The sequence below is a fragment of the Aquarana catesbeiana genome, linkage group LG07 (assembly GCF_042186555.1).
Source record: "Aquarana catesbeiana isolate 2022-GZ linkage group LG07, ASM4218655v1, whole genome shotgun sequence".
Taxonomy (NCBI): Eukaryota; Metazoa; Chordata; class Amphibia; order Anura; family Ranidae; genus Aquarana; species Aquarana catesbeiana.
In genome coordinates this window covers 188,956,806-188,980,011 of record NC_133330.1, presented here as the reverse complement: position 1 = coordinate 188,980,011, position 23,206 = coordinate 188,956,806, and the positions used below count along the sequence as shown (strand labels likewise).

The following is a 23,206-nucleotide window of genomic DNA, read 5'->3' as shown; positions in this document are numbered from 1 at the left end:
TCCCCCCATCCATCCTACCTTGAGCCGAAGACGCTGTGAAGCGATGAACACTGAGACCGACATCAGCATGACAAGGTTTGTGCTCTTGGTAGCCCCCGGTGGTCACAATAGGCATTGCATGCATTTACCTTAACCACTTCCCGCCCGCCCTATAGCGGATTGACGTCCGGGAAGTGGTTGTGTTATCCTGACTGGACGTCATATGACGTCCAGCAGGATAACATGCCGCAGCGCGCCCCCGGGGGCGCGCATCGCGGCGATCGGTGGAGCGGTGTTTCAGTCTGACACACCGCTACACTGATCTTGGTAAAAAGCCTCCGGCGGAGGCTCTTTACCACGTGATCAGCCGTGTCCAATCACGGCTGATCACGCTGTCAATAGGAAGAGCCGTTGATCGGCTCTTCCTCACTCGCGTCTGACAGACGCAAGTAGAGGATTGTTTATCAGCGCAGCCCCCCCGCAGATCACCCCACTGGACTACCAGGGATGCCACTAGGACCACCAGGGAAGGGGCAACGTGGATGGCCATGTATGTACCCCATGGCCATCCACATGTGCCCAATCTGTGCCAATCAGGGCCCACAAATGGGCACTGATTGGCACTATTATGCCAAAGATCTACCCAGCAATGACCAGATCTGCCCAGCAATGCTTTATCAGTGCCACCTGTCATTGCCCATCTGTGCCATCTGTCATTGCCCATCGGTGCCACCTGTCAGTGCCCATCTGTGCCCATCAGTGACCACCTATCAGTGCCCATCAGTGCCACACATCAGTGCCACACATAGGTACCCATCAGTGCCACCCATATATGCCAATCAATGCCACCTACGAGTGCCCATCAGTGCCGCCTATGTGTGCCCATCGGTGCCACCTATGAGTGCCGCATACCAGTGCCACCTATCAGTGCCCATCAGTGCCACCTATCAGTGCCCATCAGTGCCGCCTATCAGTGCCCATCATCAGTGCCCGTTAGTGCCACCTCATCGGTGCCACCTCATTGGTGCCACCTCATCGGTGCCCATTATTGAAGGAGAAAGCGTACTTATTTACAAAAAAATTTAACAGAAACAAAGAAAAACTTGTTTTTTTTCGAAATTTTCGGTCTTTTTTTATTTGTTGCGCAAAAAATAAAAACCGCAGAGGTGATCAAATACCACCAAAAGAAAGCTCTATTTGTGGGAACAAAATGATAAAAAAATTGTTTGGGTACAGTGTAGCATGGCCGCGCAATTGTCATTCAAATTGCAACAGTGCTGAAAGGTGAAAATTGGGCTGGGCGGGAAGGTGTCTAAGTGCCTGGTATTGAAGTGGTTAAAGGAGAAAACCTACTAGAATTAGAAAATTCTGTGGAATCTCCTCTTACCTTATCCAGCCGCAGGGTTCAGTTTACACAGACCCAATCTTCACCTCTGATGGTGGGCTCCATTTGAAAAAAAACGTCAGAGACTGGGACCCCCTACGAATAGGGGGATCCTGCAGTTCTGGACCTGTAAAGCACCCGGCTAGAAATTAGGCTAGAAAACCATTTTCTAATATGCGGGGTCCAGCTCTCTAAAAAGAGAAGCGTTACAGGTAAAACCTTGTTTCTTTGGACACGAGGCCCGGGTACCAATTCGGCCACAAAAGGACACTTTGAATTGATCCGGTCTGCCTGGCTTGCCCCAGGATAGGATATAGGATATTCCCTTTGGAGCTTCAGCACAGGACATCTTTACACGTCCATCACCTAAGACACTGGCATAAAAACTGAGGTATCCCTGCAAGGGGAGGGATTATATAGGAGTTGAACTTTCTGATAGGGTGTGCCAGTGTCCAATCACCAGTGGTATTCTATATAACCCATCAGTAATTACTGTGGCTCTGTGTCGCGTGATGTTCGAGAAAGAAAGGCTTTTTTCCTAGCCCAAGGTTCCAGTTATGTTAGTTCTTGCACTCATGTTTATGTGGTGACAGACTTCTGGTTTTATTTTGACTTTGCTTATTCATTGACCTCCCTGGTCCCATTTCTGAAATGACCTATCACACATTTGTAACATGCTCTGGTTCTATCCTTGCTCAGCTGCCATCTGCATGGTTGTATCAGAGGGCGGCAAATTAGTACATCCAGCAAGAAAGTCCACCACTCTTTGCATGGTGCACTGGTGAAGATCTGCCAGTGTGTGCTTGTATTCTGTGCCTCAGGACTTTTTAGGGCTTAAATTACTCCAAACATGCAGATAACTCAGACCCAATTTGTCCATGACAATGTCAGACTGGTGTGTTTTTTTGTTTTTTTTTAACTTTGCACGTTAAAAAGTTTAATTTAAATTATTTTGGAACTAAATAGGTGGGACCCTCAGTATATGTGATGTGGACCACTAAAGATTAATCCCACTTAGTTTGTTCCACTGTTTCAGTCGAGTTTTACATGTTTAAAATTAGAGCCATGTTTCTGTTGCAATCTCTGCTACTCCTGTAAGGAATGTCAGTTATCTAGTACTCCTTCCATTTCCAAAACTTCCAATTATTGAAGAGATTTGAGGTCCACATCAGTTTCTTTATCTTAATGATTCTCCTCTAACCTTGGTTCTTTAAAAAGTGGGTATATTTAGCACCTCATCTCTAATTTCTAGAGTACACCTGATATCACCGTTACTAAACCCAGGACCCAGCATTCACTATATCCAGTCTCCCACAGTACACAGAACATGGAAATGCAATAGTTTTAGTAAATATAAACTGCTAAATACCTTTTTTCATCAGCAGTATATAGCTGTGATTTCTATCAGTCTCTGGTTAAAGCTTGTAGGAGGAGTTTTCATTGTACTCTGGCTGCAGGACCCCTGACCCTCTGTCTGGACAGTGCTGATTGGCCCTGTGCTGATCACATGCACCCTCCCAAGAAAAAAAAACTCTCTAGCAATACACAAACTGAGCATGTGAAGCTTGTCCCCTAGACTCTGTTCTATCAGGAGATGGATTGGGGACAGTGAAAGAAAAGGAGAAACAGAGAAGACAGGATCAAACAGCCTTTTTACACAATGCAGAGGATTAACCCCTTAGGTTCCACAGCGAGTATAATAAGCATGCTTTACTGGTTTTACTGTTGTGGGTTTAGTAACACTTTTAGAATAGTATACCCTATGGTCAGTACTTGAGGATTAAGAGAAACTGCACCTGTAAGATCTGTGTCACTAAACCCACATCATAAAAAGCTATCAACAAATGCTGTATTTATGTTGTCTCGAATGTATAGGCAGGTTCTGAGTGCCCAAAATATGACAACTCCCTATTTCATTTGAAAATGGGAAAGAGAACTGGGCTATAATTTTACATCAGAGCAGATTAAAAGGCTGATGGAAGCGACACACCATACTTCAATAAGTTCCCATATACAGGAGATGTCTTATAAGTTCCTGACAAGATGGTATCGTACACCGGTTCGATTGGCTCAGATATATCCATCAGCGGATGTTAACTGCTGGAGGAGATGTAACCAAAGGGATTCATTTCTGCATTTATGGTGGCATTGCCCAAAGATTCAAGTTTTTTGGGAGGAGATAGCCCCTTGGATTAAGAAAATGACACTTAGACCTATAGAATTCTCTCCATTACATTTTCTTTTTCATGGGATGCCATCATCTGCAAGGTTTTATAAGAGAAGCGTTACTCCCCATTTGCTAAATGCAGCCAAAATATTAGTACCTAGATTTTGGAAACAGCCTGGATGTCCCACTATAATGGATTGGAAAAAAGAGGTAGAAAAAATAATGGAAGCGGAAAGATGGATACATATGGTTAAAGACCAAACAGAATAAATTTAAACATACATGGGCAGGATGGCTGTATTACTCCTCAGAAATAGGGGTGGATTAAACCCTTTTGGGGGCAATGCTGCATTATGGAACGCATAGTCTAAGATGCATCTGGTGGGGGGAAATTGGGAGGAGGTGGCTTTTTTATTTTTATTTTTTGTGTTGTTTTTTTTGTGTTGTTTCTTTTCTCCTCCTCTGGGAGGCACAGTGGAGAGATGATTGATGTCATCAAAGGAAGAAGATAATAGTAAATTAGGCACAGGATGGGCAACACGTAATGGAATCACAATTAGAAGGGTAGATTGAAATGAAAGGTGGAAAGGTAATAAAATGAAATAGTAGAGTGAAATTATACTGAATTAAAACACTAGACATAACAGGACACAAAATAGTAATTCAAAATTATACACTTTTTTTTACTTATATTTTTTTCTTTATTACTTATATATATTTTTTTTGTATTGTTGGTTGTTTGACACATGTAATAGGGAGCTGTAAAGCCCCCTTCTTAATTATATTTTGAATAATGTTTTGCACAAATTGAGTTTTGGTTATGGGTAGGCAAGTGGGTGGGCTTTTTCTCTTTTTTTTTTTCTCTCTCTCTCTCTTTTTAAGAGGACATGATTAAGGATCCGGTGTTTACTCTGGGTGGGGGGTTAGTGTGGTGTAAGTTAATGAAAAGATTTATATTGATATATTGTGCAATGTGTATTTGTATGTTGAAATTTGTAAAGAAAAAGCGATTATAAAAAAAACAAAAAAAAACAAATGCTGTATTACATGCTGCCCATACTCAGTCACTATGAGATTAATTTTATGTATTTTGCAAAAAACTGGTTAATCTTGCTGCTCTCTGTCTCCACCTTCTCTTTATGTCCCCAATTCAGCTAGGGATTTTGCAGCTGTGGTGGCACCTCTGCACACGCTCAGTTTTAAGTGAGTTTCTATGCTGAGCATTTCCTCCCTATCACATCTGAACAGCCCATGTGACTATAGAGTTACACATGTTGGTCATGGGCGTCCGCAGAACTTTTTTCAGGGGGGGGCATCATTTTAGTGTCACCCATGCACTGCCCCTTTTCGACAATGTCATTATCATAGTCAGAGGCTGCAGACGTAGTACAGTCCCTAGGATAAGTGATGGATAATGGCCAACAGGCCCTCTTTCCAGACCCAGCGAAACTACAGCAGTGATCCCCCTTCAGCTGGACGAGTTCCCCGGGGCGACTCTGGTCAGTAGTGTAGCATGTCTTTACCCTGGCAGTGGCTCAGTCTCTCTCTCTGGTGGCGCTGGGCAGTGTGGCTCCCTCTCTGGTGGCGTTGGGCAGCGCAACACTCTCTGGTGGCGTTGGGCAGCGCAACACTCTCTGGTGGCGCTGGGCAGCGCAACACTCTCTGGTGGTGATGGGCAGCGTAACACTCTCTGGTGGTGATGGGCAGCGTGGCTCTCTCTCTGGCTTCCGCCGGCACACTCCTTGTTCTTTGTCCTGTAGCACTCTCTCCCTCAGCTTTTTTTCCAGGCTGCCGTCTCTCAATCCCTCTCTTGATCGAGCTGTAGCTTCCTCCCTGTGGAAATTGGGGCCGCCAATCTTTGAGACTACATGTCCCATGATGCTCTCCTCTCCTAGCCTTCTTTGAATGGCCCTCAGTTATGGGCAATGGGGAAGGAATCTCCTGCCACAGTGCCGCCAAGTTGTCTGCTGGACTGAGCAGGGAAAAGAGCCCACAGTCACACTACACTGTTGGGGGGGCTTGATTTGATTTCAATTATATAGTTGTATGCCAATTTAAAACAGTTTAAAACAGTTTATTGATATTATTTATTTATTTTTACTATGCATTCCAAAGGCTGTTTTTTTTTTTTTTTTAACAAGTGGCCAGCAGCAGAGGACTAGAAGCTCCTCCTGCTTATGTTTCCCTGCAGACAAGCTGGGAAAGAGCTGAGTCATGTGACAGCTGTACATTGATTACATTGATTAGGAAAAAGATACTTTTTTTAGATTAAAATATATTACAGTGCCATCAGCCACCTACAGAAATAGAAGGGACAATGCAAATTAAACAGTGTGCTTTTAGTATCACTTTAATTTAGAGATCTCCATAAAAAAGGGTTATAGCAAAACAATGCCTAAAGAAGGCATTCAATAGGGTAAAACTTAAGTTAAGGGAGTCTTTAATCCACAGACAGAAACGTGAATCAGCATCTTGGGTTACACAGATCATAACTCGTTACTCAACAGCATGGACAGTTTCTTAACATTTTACAGAGACACTGGCATCTCCTTTTAGATGATCCAATAGTAACCAAAATACATTAATAATAGGCCCCAAGTAACATACAGGTGGGTGAAATCCCCATGGTAACACTTTACACATAGCTATTTAGTGAATAGTTTGACTGTAACCACCTCTCAAGTAAGTCGATGTACCTTCAGATGTGGTAAATGTAATTTTTGTGACTGGATTTTTGTTGGAAAAAACTTTCCATTACTCAATGGGGAAACGTGGACCCCACAGTCTGGCATTAATTGCGAAACCATGGGAGTGGTCTACTTTATGCAATGTACATGCCAAACTTTATGTTGGGAAAACCAAAAGGCTGTTTTGGAAATGGATTTGCGACCATGGGTATCTAATCAAAAATGGTAAAATGACTATTGCAGTTAGTCATCATGTGGTTTTGTTTCACAAATTTAATGCCAACGCAATAAAATTTTTCCCTTTGGAACATGTTGGAACAGAACTGCATGATTAATTGTTAAAAAATAGTTATCACAATTTAACCCCCCTCACAATCTTAACACAGCATTTCCCCAATTCATGTTAAACAATTGCAGAGCCGTTTTCTGCTCAGAGATGTCAAAAGGAAAAAAAAAACTCAGCCAGCAAATGTTTATCAGCAATAAAGAGAAACAATGTATCTCTTAGTTCTTTTAGACCAAAGGGATGAACTTCTGTCTGTAAACGAGGGCAGTTTAACCACTTAAAGACTAAACCTTTTTCTGACACTTGTTGCTTACAAGTTAAAATCTGTATTTTTTGCTAGAAAATTACTGAGAACCCCCAAACATTATATATATTTTTTTTAGCCAGAGACCCTAGAGAATAAAATGGAGCTCGTTGCAATATTTTATGTCAAACGGTATATGCTCAGTGAACTTTCAAAAGCAATTTTTTAGGAAAAAATACACTTCAATGTATTAAAAAAAAAACTAAATTGTATTTAGCCCAAGTTTTTTGTCAAATGTGAAATATGTTTTGCCATAAGAATCATGATCTTTATTCTAAGCAAAAAATCTTTATACGCATTTTATCCAGAATCGTGCAGCTCTATGTTGGAAGTTCGGAATAGGGTGGCAATATTAATAGGTCGCTTCTTCAACTCAAAATCAAATGGATCTTTAAACTGGATGTCACAAAGGTTCCAGGTTTAAATGAGAATATTAGTTTCAAACATTTTCTGTAGGTCTGTTTACAAATTTGTTCACTCTAAAACCCTGGCTCAAATGTGTGGTTTATATGTCTATTAGTAGTTGTGTATATTGTACGAATTCCTTTTGTAAAATTTGCTATGAACTTGTTACTTGGGTTTTCTCTAGGGGGTGTCACTACACAATGGAGGTTGAAGTGTATGAGGTTACCACCGAATCTAATTTACTTTTTCTTCAGAAGGTCTTCCAGATAGATTGGGCTTGTAGGATGTGTGGATCTGGTCCTCTCCCTTGTTATGTTTTTTTTGTTTTATAGTCATTTCATTTTTAGTTTTCATTTATATCTTATAATTCTTACTTGTTTGGGGTTCATTTTAGTCATCGCTTAGTAGGATAGTTTTTTGGGGAAGACTTGAAGTGATCCTTGGCAGAAGTATCTTCATAGAATTTTTGTTGCATGGAGGATGCCATCCATAGATTTGATGGCATCAACTGAGAAAAACCTGTATTTCTCTTTATTTTTCTCAGTTCTGAGACCCACAAGCTCTGGGTCAGAATGCCTTGAGAAAGCCTTGCATTTGTCACCTAAGTTATATTTTTCCACAGATTCCCTCTAATTTTCCAAGTCCTACCTAAAATCCAGCAGGATTTAGGATTGGCAGAAAAGGCCATGGTTTCCCCTGTTAGGGAGAATGAAGCTGGAGCTCCTGATTCTGCCATCATAATGTTGGGATCTCCTGATCCAGGACCATTGTATTTGGAAATCCTTTATACAGAAGTCTTCCAAGAAACACTAGAACCCGCTTTCTCTGTCAGTGTTGAACATTCTAGATTTCTGACAAAGCGAATATAAAGGCATGGTATACAATTCTTTAAAAGTGCAGGTTTTCATATTATCAGTCAGGACTAATAAGAAATGGGTTGCCAGGACCTGTATCACCTGCGGGTGGCACTGTGGTTCCCTGGGCAGAGGGTTGTAGTTCCAGTGTCCAACAGTGGGTGTCTCCCAGCAGTTCCCAGTAATCAGTTTCCACCTGATTCTGGCTGATGGGAGGATATTTAGGTCCTCCTCTATTAGTGCCTCTTGATCAAGGGTTTGCTTGCTGCCCAATACTGCTAGCTGCTATTTTGTTCCTGACCTGCCCTGTATGCTAAACCCTGTATCCTGCTGCCTTGTACCTGCTCTCCCTTGTTCCTGATCCCAGTTTTGGCTCTCCCTTCCCATCTGCTCCCTGCTCCTCCAGTTTTTCCTGCTTTTCCTTGTTCCCCATTTTCTCCTTGTGGGCATCTTATGCAAAGGTTTCAGTGGAGGTAGCCTGCACAATGGCTTGTTGTTGCATGGTGAATACCTTAAAATTATAATTACAGATAAGGTTTGCTTGGCTGCATCAGGGACATTTCTATAGTCATTTCTACAGCTCTTAACCATTACACTTCTTTTTCAGCAGTTCTGTGTGTTGTTCGTATGCCCCACTTTTTGTTTTTAGAATTCCTTGCTATTTTCCATAGTGAGTTGACACAAAGAGGTCCAAGAATTGAGAAAATTGTTGATATATTTGGGGCATGAGAGGATGTGAGAGCCGGAGGACGTTTGACGCAGTGCTCTGATCTAGCGATAGTTCCAGCGAGAGATGGCACGTACAGCTGATTTCCTCCCTGCGGTGATCGAGAGGTGAGAGGAGTAGTGAGGACTAAACAGTGGACGAATGGTGGAATGTCCCCGATCCCCCTCCTTATCTTGGTTTAACAGCGGCGGGAGCTTATCTGTATAAAGCGGAGGAGTGGAGAAGCCGGCATTCAGAAGTGATAAGGAGAGGAGATTGTGAAGATTGCGGAGGACATTGCAGGCTGCTTCTTAGGAAGGGGGAGAGTGTGGAGGGCTGCAGGGCAAGAAGAGAGGAAGCGTGGAATCTGCATTGTAGCCGAAGATTGATAGAGACTTGAGGCTTCCCTAAACAGCGTGTCTGGATGGCCCCAGGTAAGCCACATGCGGTTAAAAACCAAATTGTTACCCCCTGCTCTTCTCCCACTTCAATGGCAGCTAAAACAGCAGGAAAGTCATTGGTAAAATCCCCCCAGGGATATCATGCATATCATGAGAAAGCAAATCAGTGCTTTACAGGACAGAGCAACTGATACAGAAAGCCGTTTGAGGAGGAATAATATCCGGATCATAGGCCTGCCAGAGAGAATGGAGGGAGATAAACCAGTTGAATTTTCCCAGAAATTATTGATAAATGTTCTGGGTTTTACAGATATGTCTGCGACATTCGTGGTTGAAAAAGCACATAGAATTTCTTTTCGATCACCAAAGCTGGGGGGGCCTCCTCGCCCGTTCCTTTTACGTCTGCTGAATTACAGAGCCCGAGACCGTATATTAACAACAGCCAGAACTAGGTCAGATTTGCAATATGAAAATGCCAAACTACTTTTTTTTCCTGATTATCCCCCTGAGATACAGCAACAAAGAAGAGCCTATACGGAAGTGCGGAAAAGACTACGAGAAAATGGAACAAAATTCAGTTTCATATACCCTAGTAAATTACGGGTTACTGACGGAACTCATACCCAGTTTTTTGAGACACCAACTGCTGCTGCAGAAGGGTTGGATACTAGATAAATAGACCCCTTTTTTTGCTTCCTTTTACAATTTATTCTTCCCCTTTTCTCTCCTGTCCGTTTTTGTACCCCCGATTTTTTTTCTAGATTCTCTATATGCATGTATATGTGAAGGTTTACATTTTTTTTCTAGTGTCTAGTTTTTTTCTCCTTTTTGAGGTGGGGAGGGGGGAAGGTAACACTACATGTATAGTATTACTAAATATTCATAATAATACACATAATAATTTGATATGAGAATATATTTAGGTAATAGTTAAACGATTGAAATTGTTGATCACAGGGATAATAGGAGTTAAGGCAAATGGAGGGTTTCTCTCCCTTTTTTGCTCTTTTTTTTTCCCTTTTCTCTCAGCACATGGGGAAGGGGAAGAGAGAAATGGGGGGGGGGGAGGGGGAGAGAGAAGGGGGGGATTAAGGCCGTCCTTCCCTTTGTAACGTCACTTTTGTAAGGCTGTAGGGGAGGAGAAGCGGATCTTTTTTTTCTTTTTTTTTTTTTTGAGTTCTTTATTTCTCGTGTGTTTTTTTTTCTTTTTAAATGGGTATAGGTATAGGGAAATATGATTATGATTCTAACTCAGTATGAGTAATGTAATATGTAAGCATAACTTTGGCCTAAATGAGTCTCTTGGGTAAATTGTTGGTTAGAGAGCCCGATTCACAAATTTAAGTGAAAGACTGGGTATAGAATAAAAGCTATAGTCAGTGAGGCTAAGGGTAAGGAAGAGGTCCTTTTTGCTCCCACCCATGGATGGATGGGGTTATAGAGCAGGGAGGGAAGTGGAAAAGGACAGGGTGGGATGGGAGGGAGGTGTAGAGGTTTGGTGTCTTAGGGTTCAGAGATGGTGTGATGTTGCCCCGGTAATGTTCTATTTAAGAGCCACATGGCTCAGGTCAGTGTGGAGCTATTTGTCTGTTTTACTACTTCTGTATGATGTCAGGTAAAAATAGTTGTCACGCTATATCATGGAATGTTTGTAGGTTAAATTCTAAGTTCAAACGAGAAATAATGTTTCAATATGTAAAAAAGTATAATGCACCATTGATTTTACTTCAGCAGACACATTTACTGGAAGGGAAATGAATGACTTCAAAAAACGTGGATTAAAAAAACGTGGATTCAAAAAGCCTATCATGCTACCTACTCTTCCTATGTGAGAGGGGTGTCAGTCTTAGTAAATACATTTTTTTCTGGCTTAATAGAAAAGGTATATACGGATATACAGGGAAAATATGTTATTTTAGTATATACGCTGGGGCAACAAAGGTATGTCATAGCAGCAATTTATATTCCTCCCCCTTCTTCCATTGAAATACTAAAGGTAATACTAGAGAAATTATACAACATTTTCTAGAAAAATTATTATTGATTGGAGACTTTAACTCTATCCTATCCCCAGATTTAGACAGACCGAAGCCTCCCAAGCAGTATTCAACTGATCTATACAATTGAGCACAGGCGAGAGGTTAATAGAAATTTGGAGATGGAGAAATCCACATTAAAAAAAAAAAAGTATATTCCGGTTTTTTCCACCTCCCATAAAACTTCTTCCTGAATAGATTAAACTTTTGCAGATCCGGCATTGGCGGCAGATGTTGTGGAAGCTACATATCTACCAAGTGGCCTTTCGGACAAATCTCCTTTGTTTTTGTCAATACGTAACCCTGCTTTAAAAAATGCATCACTGTGGCATTTGGCTCCTCAGTGGGTGTCATAGAGATAGCAGAAAAAAATGTCATTAATGTCAGTGGAATATTGGGAAAACAATGCTGGATCATCGTCGTTAGATATGCTTTGGGATGCTTTTAAAGCATATGTGCGAGGGCAATATATCTTAATCATCGTGGCAGTTAATAAGAAACAGAAGATTAATATATAGGTATTACAAAGATAGAATTACAGAAGGAAAAATATAACCGGGATCCTAGTATAATTAATTTTGATACAATGATGGCCGCGCAAAGGGCTCTACACCTGCATATAATGGAAGTAACTAGGTTAGAACTATATAAAAATAGACAAAAACTTTTTGAACAAGGGGATAAAAGCAGAAGATCTTTGCAAGGTTGGAGCAACAGGAACATCAGGTTACACTTATACTGGAAGTTAGGACTCCAAAAGGAGAAACGGTAGTCAATCCTGAGGATATTTTGGAGACTTTCAAGAGGCATTATGGTTCCTTATATAACTCTTCCCTCCCCTCCGACCTATGCCCGGGGGAGATGTCTGACCTTTTGAACCAGATAGCCCTCGGGTGGCTGTCAGATAGGGAGAGAGAGACATTGGTTAGACCGCTCACAAGTGAGGAAATTTCGAAATACTATACATACTTTCCCGAGGGGAAAAGTCCCACGCCCTGATGGAATCCCTGTTGAACTTTATATAAAATATGGGGACTTTTTGGCCCAAAAATTAGCAGAAATATTCACAAATGTGTTATCGAAAAGGACTCTTCCAGATTCAATGACAGGCACACATAGCTCTTATACATAAAGAGATGAAGGATCCAAAATTATGCGCTTCATACAGGCCAATTGCATTATTGAATATAAACATTAAAATACTGACTAAAATATTAGCATTGAGAATATAACCTTTGCTAAAAACCATTATAGATTAAGATCAGACGGCATTTATGCCTCAGAAGATGACAGATATTAATCTACGTGGGTTACATGTTAATATACATGCTCATCATGCTAATGAGGGATCCAGAATGGTGGCCTCTTTGGATATAGAGAAGGCCTTCGATACTATTGAATGGCCCTTTCTATGGGAAATACTTAGAAGGATGGGATTTCCATTAGTGTTTATTAATTGTATACAAACAGTATATAATAAACCTATGTCAGCGGTTAAGCTGGGAGGAAGGCTGTCAACTTTTTTTCAGTTATATAGAGGAATGAGGCATGGCTGCCCTCTCTCTCTGGCTTTCTTTACTATAGCAATAGAGCCGATGGCAGAGGCTCTTCGGACCTCCCCTGATATTCGCGGATTACAAATTGGGGGGCTGGAGGAGAGGGTAGCTCTATATGCAGATGATATGCTGCTATTCTTTGGGGATGCGGGTCCATCTTTACAAGGAGCTTTAGATATGCTAAATATATATTTACAAGTTACAGGGCTTAAGGTAAATTGGGGTAAATCCCTATTGTTTGCGATTGATCAAGGAGCGCAGGATACGGCTTTTTTAGATTTGCCATTACAATGGGTAACAGAATTTAAATACCTTGGTATAATAATTTCACGACAGGCTGGGGATTTTTTTATGTTGAATCTAAATCCAGCCGTACAGGAATTGAAGAGAAAACTGAAGGTCTGGGAGACGTTGCCCCTTTCACTGCTAGGGCACATAAATTTAATAAAGATGAAAATTCTTCCTAAATTTTTATATTTGTTTAGAAATTCACAACAATGGTTACCAAAATCATTTTGTATACAATTAAAGAAACTAACTACATTTATGCGTCCTTTGGCACAGGGGGGACTGTCCTTCCCAGGCTTTAATAAATATTATTTAGCAGCACAGCTGGTAACGGCAGGTGAATGGTTAAACCCAGATAAATATAACCATGCCACAAATAGAGGCTGCAGTGGTACATTCTACTGAAGCACTTCAGGCACTGCTGTTCTGAGGGTTAAAATCCGTATATGATCTGATCCCTTGATGGTAACTACTATAAAGGTATGGAGAGCCGGATTAGTGGGGGATAAACATATTAAGGAGATTTGGTTTCCAAATACTCCGCTGTGGAGGCATCCTCAGTTGCCCCATTTAAATTCTATCCAAGATCCAGGAGTTAGGACCAAATTTAAGTTTAAAAAGTTATCTCAGGTGGTGCAGAGAGAAACAATGATATCCTTTGCAGGAATGATAGAACTATGGAATATTCCAGGAAGCTATGCGTTTAGATATATGCAGCTTAACCATGCTCTTTCTGCCCAATTTCCTCAAGGTTTTCCACAATTGATAAAATCAGGATTAGAACAAATAACTAGAAGGAGACTGGGAAAGAAACTGATATCAACTATATATATACACTTATTTAGTGAAAACTGCATTATTAGATATAAGTTACGAGCACGTTGGATGAGAGATGTCCCAAAATTAGATGAGGAGAATTGGGAGGAGATATGGGGATTCCCTTTCCAGATATTGGTCTCACTTCGAGACAAGCTCACACAATTTAAGATAACACTAATGCCCCGTACACACGGTCGGATTTTCCGACGGAAAATGTGTGATAGGACCTTGTTGACGGAAATTCCGACCGTGTGTAGGCTCCATCACACATTTTCCATCGGATTTTCCAACACACAAAGTTTGAGAGCAGGATATAAAATTTTCCGACAACAAAATCCGTTGTCGGAAATTCCGATCGTGTGTACACAAATCCGATGGACAAAGTGCCACGCATGCTCAGAATAAATAAAGAGATGAAAGCTATTGGCCACTACCCCATTTATAGTCCCGACGTACGTGTTTTACATCACCGCGTTCAGAATGATCAGATTTTCCGACAACTTTGTGTGACCGTGTGTATGCAAGACAAGTTTGAGCCAACATCCGTCGGAAAAAATCCTAGGATTTTGTTGTCGGAATGTCCGAACAAAGTCCGACCGTGTGTACGGGGCAATAGAATATACTATACACCTTATAGATTATAATAAAAGTGCCCGTTGAACCCTAAGAATTGTTGGAGATGTGGGTATACTCCAGGAGATTTTATCCACATATTCTGGTCTTGCCCCGCTATAGCAGTATTTTGGAGAGAGGTTATAAGGGTAATCACTACAGTTACATCAGTTGCTTTAGAACAGGATGCAGAGATTTGGCTTTTGGTCTGGTAAGAAATAATATCCCCACTAGGGCAAAGAGAACACAAGTAAGCCTGTTGCTTTTCTATGCGAGAAAGGCAATAGTACTGAATTGGAAAAAAACAGAAGCTCCCTCATTAGCCTTTTAGAAATATATAGTAAATGGCAACTTGCCACTGTATAGAGAAACATATTTTAATAGAGGATGTGAGGAGAAATATGAGAGATTTTGGGCAAGCTGGATAGCAGAACCTACAACGGCTTCTGGGAAACCCAAAGAGTGAACAGCTAGAATAATAAGAAAGAAAGTAATGAGATGTTGGAAAGGAAAGTGAAGGGAAACAATAAACCACACCATCAACACGAAGGTATAGGGCGCAGAATTAATGTTTTTATTTGTTGTAATTAATATTTAGAAAAGTTATGTGAAAGCTCCTGCGAGAGTGGGAAAGTTGAAGAAGTACATGCTGTAATATGTTTTTCTATTGGAAAATTAATAAAGAGATTTAAAAAAAAAAAAAAAAAGCTGATATATTTACTGTATTTTCCTTTCCTGATTCCTCATGTCAGCCTAGCATTTCCCCTGTTTTCATTGCGAGGCTTGGGTAAAGGGACAATTTTATAAGCTAGCTAGAAGTATTCCTGGAGTGCTTACAGGAAAGGTGCTGATAAGAGAAGGATTCAGGAAAGGAAAATTACAGTAAGTATGTCAACAGTTTTTCCAAATGTTTCTCTTGACTATGATCGGGATGTGGTGTTGGTACATTTAGACATAATTACAATTAATCCATATGTATATAAAGGTGGTAGTTTACATTTCCTTGCATTCTTTTTAAAGAATGCAAAACTTTTTGGAAAATAAAATCCCTAGATTAGGGAGGATTTCTACAGGTACCATCAGAGTAGGAACCTAATATGGAGCAGATTTTTCTTAGATTATCCAAAAAAAAACTGTAATGCCGCATACACACAAGCGGACTTTCCGGCATACTTGGTCCGACGTTCTTCCCACCGGACTTTTTGAACGGACGGACTTGCCTAAACACGACCGGACTTTCCGGCAGGCTAGGTCCGCCTGTCTTTCCGACGGACTGTCGCCGGAGTTACGGTGGACTTTCAGAACGAACGGACTTGCCCACACACGGACAAGTCCGTTCATTTTGAACGTGACTCGGGTACGACGGGACTAGAAAAGGAAGTGAATCTCGCCGCTTTTATAGGCGAGATTGACACCTTGCAAACCCCGTCGTGGGGCATACCAGGCCCTTAGGTCTGGCATGGATTTTAAGGGGAACCCCCTACGCCGAAAAATCGGCGTGGGGTCCCCCCCCCAACATCCATGCCAGACCCGGATCCGAGCACGCAGCCCGGCCGGTCAGGAAAGGGGTTGGGGACGAGCGAGCGCCCCCCATCCTGAACCGTACCAGGCCGCATGCCCTCAACATGGGGGGGTGGGTGCTTTGGGGGAGGGGGGGCGCCCTGCGGGACCCCCCCACCCCAAAGAACCTTGTCCCCATGTTGATGAGGACAAGGGTCTCTTCCCGACAACCCTGGCCGTTGGTTGTCGTGGTCTGCGGGCGGGGGCTCATCGGAATCCGGCAGCCCCCTATAATAAGAGGGCCCCCAGATCCCGGCCCTCCACCCTAGGTGAATGAGTTTGGGGTACATGGTACCCCTACCCATTCACCTAGGGAGAAAGTGTCAATAATAAAACACACTACACAGGTTTTTGAAGTAATTTATTAGACAGCTCCGGGGTCTTCTTCCGACTTCGGGGGTCCCTCCGGTTCCTCTTCTCCTGGTGTTCCAGTTCTTCGGCCGGCTCCTCCGCTGTCTTCATGCCGCTCTCTTGCCAGCAGGGGTCCGGACTTCTGTCCTGTGGCTTCTGGGCTTCTTCTCTTCTTCCCATGTTGACACAATGCTCGCTCGTCCCCACCCCCTTTCCTGACCGGCCAGGCTGTGTGCTCAGATCGGGGTCTGGCATGGATTTTGGGGGGGACCCCACGCTGATTTTTCGGCATAGGGGGTTCCCCTTAAAATCCGCGTCAGAACTAAGGGCCTGGTATGCCCCGCACTCGCCGCAATAGGAACATTTGATTTTCCTATTGCAGCGAGTGTGAGATGCAGCACTCTGCCCTTGCGTCGTATCTGGTCCGTCGGACCAGCATACAGACATATACAGGCTTTCCGTCAGGAACTGAGTCGGCGGACTAAGATTTGAAGCATGCTTCAAATCTAGGTACAGCAGACTTTTGGGGGAAAAAAGTCCGCCGGAGCCTACACACGGTCGGATTGTCCGGCGGACTCTGGTCCGCCGGACCAAGTATGCCGGAAAGTCCGACCGTGTGTACGCGGCATAAGAAATCCCACATTTGAGAAATGTTTGAATTGTGATATATTTTCCTAAAGCAAAATGATCAGATTTATTTTCAGCAGGAATATTAAAAGTTTGCTCATCTCAGTCTAATGCTTGTTATATACAGTACATCTATAACTTTCTTGTCTTTGCAGGAAACAGAATATGTATTACTTACATATACACTGTGGAACATCCTTCCATTTTCCAAGAGAGCATGATGCAGGTTCAGTTTGAGACAACTTATACCCCTCAACACAAACATAGGCAGCACGTTCACGATTTTTGTATTCTCTACTATCATCTTCAGCTCTTCCATTTAATATTTCTTGAGGCTTTCCACAGGGATTACCTAAAAAAAACAAATAAACAAATAATTAAAAGACAAATGCAACACATGGAAGGCATTATGAAGGTGGGTTATATGTGAATTACATACCTTTGTATAGTATGTAGCACTATAGTGCAATAGATTTGATCTTTTTGGCACCATTTTAAATAAAAGGCATTTTGCACTATATTATATCCTTTTTGATGAATATCAGGACCATGGTTATGGGAGAATGATCTAAATTTATTTAGTTACTCCCGAAATTCGTTTTTATTTATTTCTTTTTCGTTAAAAATTGCATTCGTCCGAAAATCCAAATTAAGGTTGAATCTGTCATTGAAGGCTTATGGTGTCTGTCGAATGTTCAAAGAAGATTCGACGGAGCAGCTAAACTGTACAACGCCGTATAGTTTACCTGCTCCATCGAATCTTCTTAGAACTTTCAACAGACACCATAAGCCAAAGTACGTGTGTACTTAGTTCTAGCTATTTTACTGCTCCTCCTCTTTGGTTACAATCAGCCAATAACATTCATCATCATCATTATTTTTATTTATCTTTTCTCCCCTACGTCGAATCTTTTCTCCCCTACGTTGAATCTTTTCTCCCCTACTTCGAATCTTTCCTCCCCTACGTCGAATCTTTTCTCCCTATGTAGAATAATCTTGGACTAATAGAGTTAAGGTTAGGCACATTCGACCACAGGTTTGATGGACACAGATTGTTATTGTCATCATCATGTCGAATCTCCTATCTGTATCGAACTGTTGTAGCAACGAAAACGAAAATAAAGCATTTGTTTATGTCGGATCTTTCATTTTTCGGATTCTGCACTTTCGTTATCGTTTGTTAAAACGATAACGAAAATACCTGAAAGTCGGACAAAAATGCATTCGGACGAAAACGAATGCACATGTCTACTGGTGGGGGCACCTGTGATGAGGCTGTGGTGGTCACTTTTAGAGTATGAATACATGGAGTATTATACAGGTGGACACTCTTCAACTGCAGCACTGAGTTTTCACAGACTGGGACACTTTTCTTATTGGACTTATGTCACTTTTATTTATTGAACACAGCACAAGCACTTTATCTGGTTTGATGATACCAACTATTTTTGGTCACATTGAAAGACTTTAGGAGTGAAGACTTTATCTTAAGCGCTTATATGTAATTGATTTGTTTGCACAGAATTCATGAATACATAATCGAAATAGTGTATTAACCCTTGGATGGAAATTGGGGTACAATATTGCACAACACTTCTTGCACTTTTATGTATAGGGTAGCGCAGCTTTGTTTTTTATATTGCACAATTTTTGGGGTAAGGTATACCTCATATTAAAAGCAGCAGCAACCCATCTGTATTTTTCATATAGTGTTGCACAGGTAGATATAACAATACACTTTTAATATATGGGGCAGTGTACAGGGGTCAGTAGTACAAAGGGCAGTGTATAGAGGTCAGTAGCATGTAGGGAATTGTACAGAGGCTATTAGTATGCAAAGCAGTGTACGGAGGTCAGTAGCATATAGGGCAGTGTACAGAGGTCAGTAGCATATAGGGCAGTGTACAGAGGTCAGTAGCATATAGGGCAGTGTACAGAAATCAGTAGCATGTATACCAGTGTACAGGGGTCAGTAGGATGTATGGCAGTGTACTGAGGCCAGTAGGATGTATGGAAGCATACAAAGGTCAGTAGGATTTAGGGAACTGTACAGAGGTCATTAGTATGTATGTAGTGGTACCCCCCGTATGGGGCTGCTGGTAGTTGTGGTGCATCTCTCACCCTGCACAGCCAGGCACACAAATTCCCAGACACCCAACATTCAAGAAATAGTCCTTGTACCGGTTTTTGTTTTTTATTATTTAGGGGATTTAACTTGGATGGGGATAGGGTACTTATGGGATACTCACTTGATTGCAGATAGGAAATTAGGGACTAACTATATACACCACCGGTATATACACACTTCTTTTCTTCTACCTCCAACACAAACTTGCTTGTAGAACTACAACTCCCAGGACCAGCTAGCACTGAACTGCAGGCCTGACACTGGCTCAGCCAGGTCCAAAGCAAAAATGCCCTTTGCAGGCAGGGACCGCGGGCCCCTATGGTGTAGCAAAAATGGTAGTCCTAGTGCTAGCTGTCCCAAGTGGCTACTGATCCCAATACCATCTCTTCAGGCCCTGACAGCCCTCCTGCCTGCAGCTACCTCTTTCCACTGCTTGTGCCACCACAGTCTTCCTTACTGGCTCTTCATCCATTCCAGACTGTTTGCTTCCTTGCTCCCAGTCCTCTCAGGCATGCCTCCCAGTCCTCCTGACTGTGTGTCCTCTTGGCTGCAACTTGTTGTTCCTCCTGGAGACTTGCCTGGCAGTGTTCTCCTGCTGTCCTCTCCTTGCTTCCGTTGCTCTTTTGGTTGTAGGAAGGTCCCGTCCTCACCCGAGCCCAGGCCCAAGGTCACCCCCCGCAGACTGGGAAGCTCCCTTAAAGGCCACCGACAGCCTAACACTCCATCTCCAGCTTCCACCCGAACAACTCCTCCCCAGCTGGGCTGACCCAGAGTACTTGAGGAGGCCTGCTCCCTGCCAACCCAGGTTACCCACCTTACTACCCCTCCTCCTTTACAGCATGTTCTAGTGCATTCTAGAAAGAGAGGGGAGGTCATCAGCTCTTCCTGGATTTCTGTCAACCCAGGAAATAAAAACAAGTAGGCCTGGCTGCCAGCCAAGTCTGCATAAATTTGCCTACACTGACAAAAAAACTTCTTTCACAACTAATACACTAGAGGATGCTACATGTAGAATAGTGTACATAGGTCAGTAGTATGTAGGACAGTGTACAAAGGTCAGTTGCATGTATGGCAATATACAGACATTAGTAGCATGTAGGGCAATGTACAGAGTTCAATAGTTTGCAGAATAGTGTACAGAGGTCAGTAGGGTGTAGGGCAGCGTATAGCCCCTTCACACCGACATAACGCAAATATGGGGCCTTCAGCTTTAAGGGGTCATACCGGGGTGATGCCTGTAGCTGCAGGCATCACCCCAGTACCGTTCTTTTAGAGCCGATGGTCAGCTTTCTTGTAATAACAACTGATGCAGCTAATCAGCCGCTCAGCTGTTATTACCAGCAGCGGGAGGGGATGCCCCCCCCTTGCGCCGCCTTCCACGGCTCACCCAGGCTCTCCTCCATCCCACCAGAAATCGGCTTTGATCGGGTCTCGGATCTAGTAACCCGAAAAGAATGTCATGGCATCACTTCCTGTTTACTGGAGCCTTAAAGGCGCCAGATTTAAAAAAAATTACAGCATTCAAACCAGCCAAACTTAGCGTTTTGAATGCTTTTAAGTGCAAAGGAGGGATTTGGGGTCTTCTAAACCCCAGATCCCTCCATAAAGAGTACCTGCCACTGCCTATTACTGTCACTAGGGATGTTTACATTCCTTTTGACAGCAATAAAAGTAAAAGGAAAAAAAAAACATTTAAAAAGGGGCAGTGTAAAAATAAAAAAAAATGTAATAAAGAAATGAGAAAAAAACAAACAAAAAAACCCTGAAAGCGCCCCATCCCTCTGCGCTCACACGCAGAAGCAAAAGCATACGCAAGTCGCAACGAAAATATAAACAATGTTCAAACCACATGTGAGGTATCGCCGCAATTGTTGGAGCGAGAGCAATAATTCTAGTACTAGACCTCCTCTGTAATTCTAAATGGATAACCGTTAAAAATGCATAAAGCATTGCCTATGGAGATTTTTAAGTAGTGTAATTTTAAGTAGCGTAGTTTATCATTTTTAAGAAGGGTAGTTTGTCGCCATTCCACTGTCGTACGCAATTTTAAAGCATGACATGTTAGGTATCTATTTACTCAGTGTGATAATTAAAAGAGATTTCGCGCAATATTAACAAGAGTGATGTGAAATGTAATAGGGTAGGGACAAAAGTAATTTAGATAGTGGTATCTGTAGTAGTGGTGGTTAGGATCTACTATCTTTGTGTTGGAACATAAGTCTATTACCACTATTTAACAGTAAATTCATAGATAGATGGCGCTATTCTCAGAGAACGCCAGATTTCTCATCCGTTTTACTCTGCCTATTTGTATGCTAGTAAATGTAAGAGCATAAATTAAATAAACACCCCCTTTGCTTTTAAACAATAATACACTAGTGGAGCCTGTCTTCTCTCTCCCTCTCCCCTCTTTTTGTCCCCCCCCCCGGGTTTGAGCTGCACGAGAGCGGAGGAAATAAGGAGATAATATGGAGAGTTAAGCATCAAGAAGGAGAAGTTTTCAGACAGTATTTCCACACCTCAAAAAGTATATTACCACAGCTTGATTTCTACTATTTTAAGGTGAGAGTTCTGGGAGACTTAACTAGAAGGCACCACTATAGGAATAACTTATTTAGCACATAAGACATACACAGATCTGAATAGAAGGACTTCTTTACCTCTGCAATAGCGCCATCTATCTATGAATTTATGAACTTTTTCATTTTTAATCCTACAATGCTGTCACCTTATTTTTAAAGGCACATTTATTTGTATTGTGATTGCACTATTTTTAGTTCACTGTTGATATTTGTCTGTGTATAATGTATTCATCCTTTTGATGGGTTGCACTTTATCAATTATTCACAGTATAGAAGTATTTTCAATTAAGGATTTTTATCTACCAATGTTTATCTATGATAATTCATTTATGGTATCTTAGCTTGCTTTCACTTCATGATCGTTTTTGATATTTCAGACACTTGCACGTTTTCACTTTAAACACAGCACCATCACTTTACTGTTAAATAGTGGTAATAGACTTATGTTCCAACACAGAGATCGTAGATCCTAACCACCACTATTACAGATACCACTATCTAAATTACTTTTGTCCCTACCCTATTACATTTCACATCACTCTTGTTAATATTGCGCGAAATCTCTTTTAATTATCATTCTATTAAGTGGTTGTGTGAGCACTTTCATTTTGCTGCAATATTTATTCATTATCTTGCACTATTTAGTTATCAGTATTTTTTACATCTACCAGCGCGAAGGAAATTTTATTATTCACTATTTACTCAGTGTAACATCATCTTTCACATTATACAAAGACATTGGGCCGACTTTACTGTTTTTTTTTTCATTAAAGTACATTTTTTCCCCAAAAATTGCTTTTGAAAGACTGCTGCGCAAATACAGTGTGCCATTTTATTCTCTAGGGTCTTTGCTAAAAAATATATATAATGTTTCGGGGTTCTAAGTAATTTTCTAGCAAAAAATACAGATTTTAACTTGTAAGCAACAAATGTCAGAAAAAGGCTTCAGCTCCAAGCGGATAGGGGTCATTAGCATTGTACAGCAACATACAGGGGGCACTAGATTGCTGGGCAGTGTACAGGGGTCAGTAGTTTCTAGGAACTGAGTACAGGGGTCATGAGTTTTTAGGGCAGTGCAAAGAGGTCAGCAGTGTGTAGGACATTTTATAGGGGGCAGCAGGGCAGTGGACAGGGGTCAGGAAGGCAGAGGACAGGGGGTCAGGAGGGCAGAGTAGGGAAGCTCAGGAGGGCACAGTACGGGGGGCACAGGAGAGCACAGTGCAGGGGGCTGGACGGCACAGTGTGTGTGTGTGGGGGGGGGGGCAGAAGGACACAGTATTTTGGGGATCAAGAGGGCACGGTACAGAGAGTCAGTAGTCTGTAGTAAAGAAGCAGTTTCAAAGCAGTGCAGGGAAGCTGCTGTGACAGATCTATTTGTTCTGTTATAGACAAGAGAGGATCAGTGCAATACACTCAGGTAATTTGCTTCCATGCACCATGCCACAGGTGGGGGAGAATCACTTTATGCTGTGGG

The 23,206-nt window shown here is 42.0% G+C and overlaps 1 protein-coding gene across 4 annotated transcripts in view; it reads right to left on the bottom strand.

Moving 5' to 3' along the window:
• The window catches only part of LOC141103383 (coagulation factor XIII B chain-like), a 1,101,294-nt gene that overhangs the window by 286,275 nt on the left and 791,813 nt on the right, over positions 1-23,206 (bottom strand). For all 4 annotated transcript variants that reach the window (XM_073592898.1, XM_073592899.1, XM_073592902.1 and 1 more), the window contains one exon: positions 17,201-17,374. In XM_073592898.1, coding sequence (XP_073448999.1) covers positions 17,201-17,374 — 174 coding nt within the window. The remainder of the gene's footprint in view (positions 1-17,200; positions 17,375-23,206) is intronic.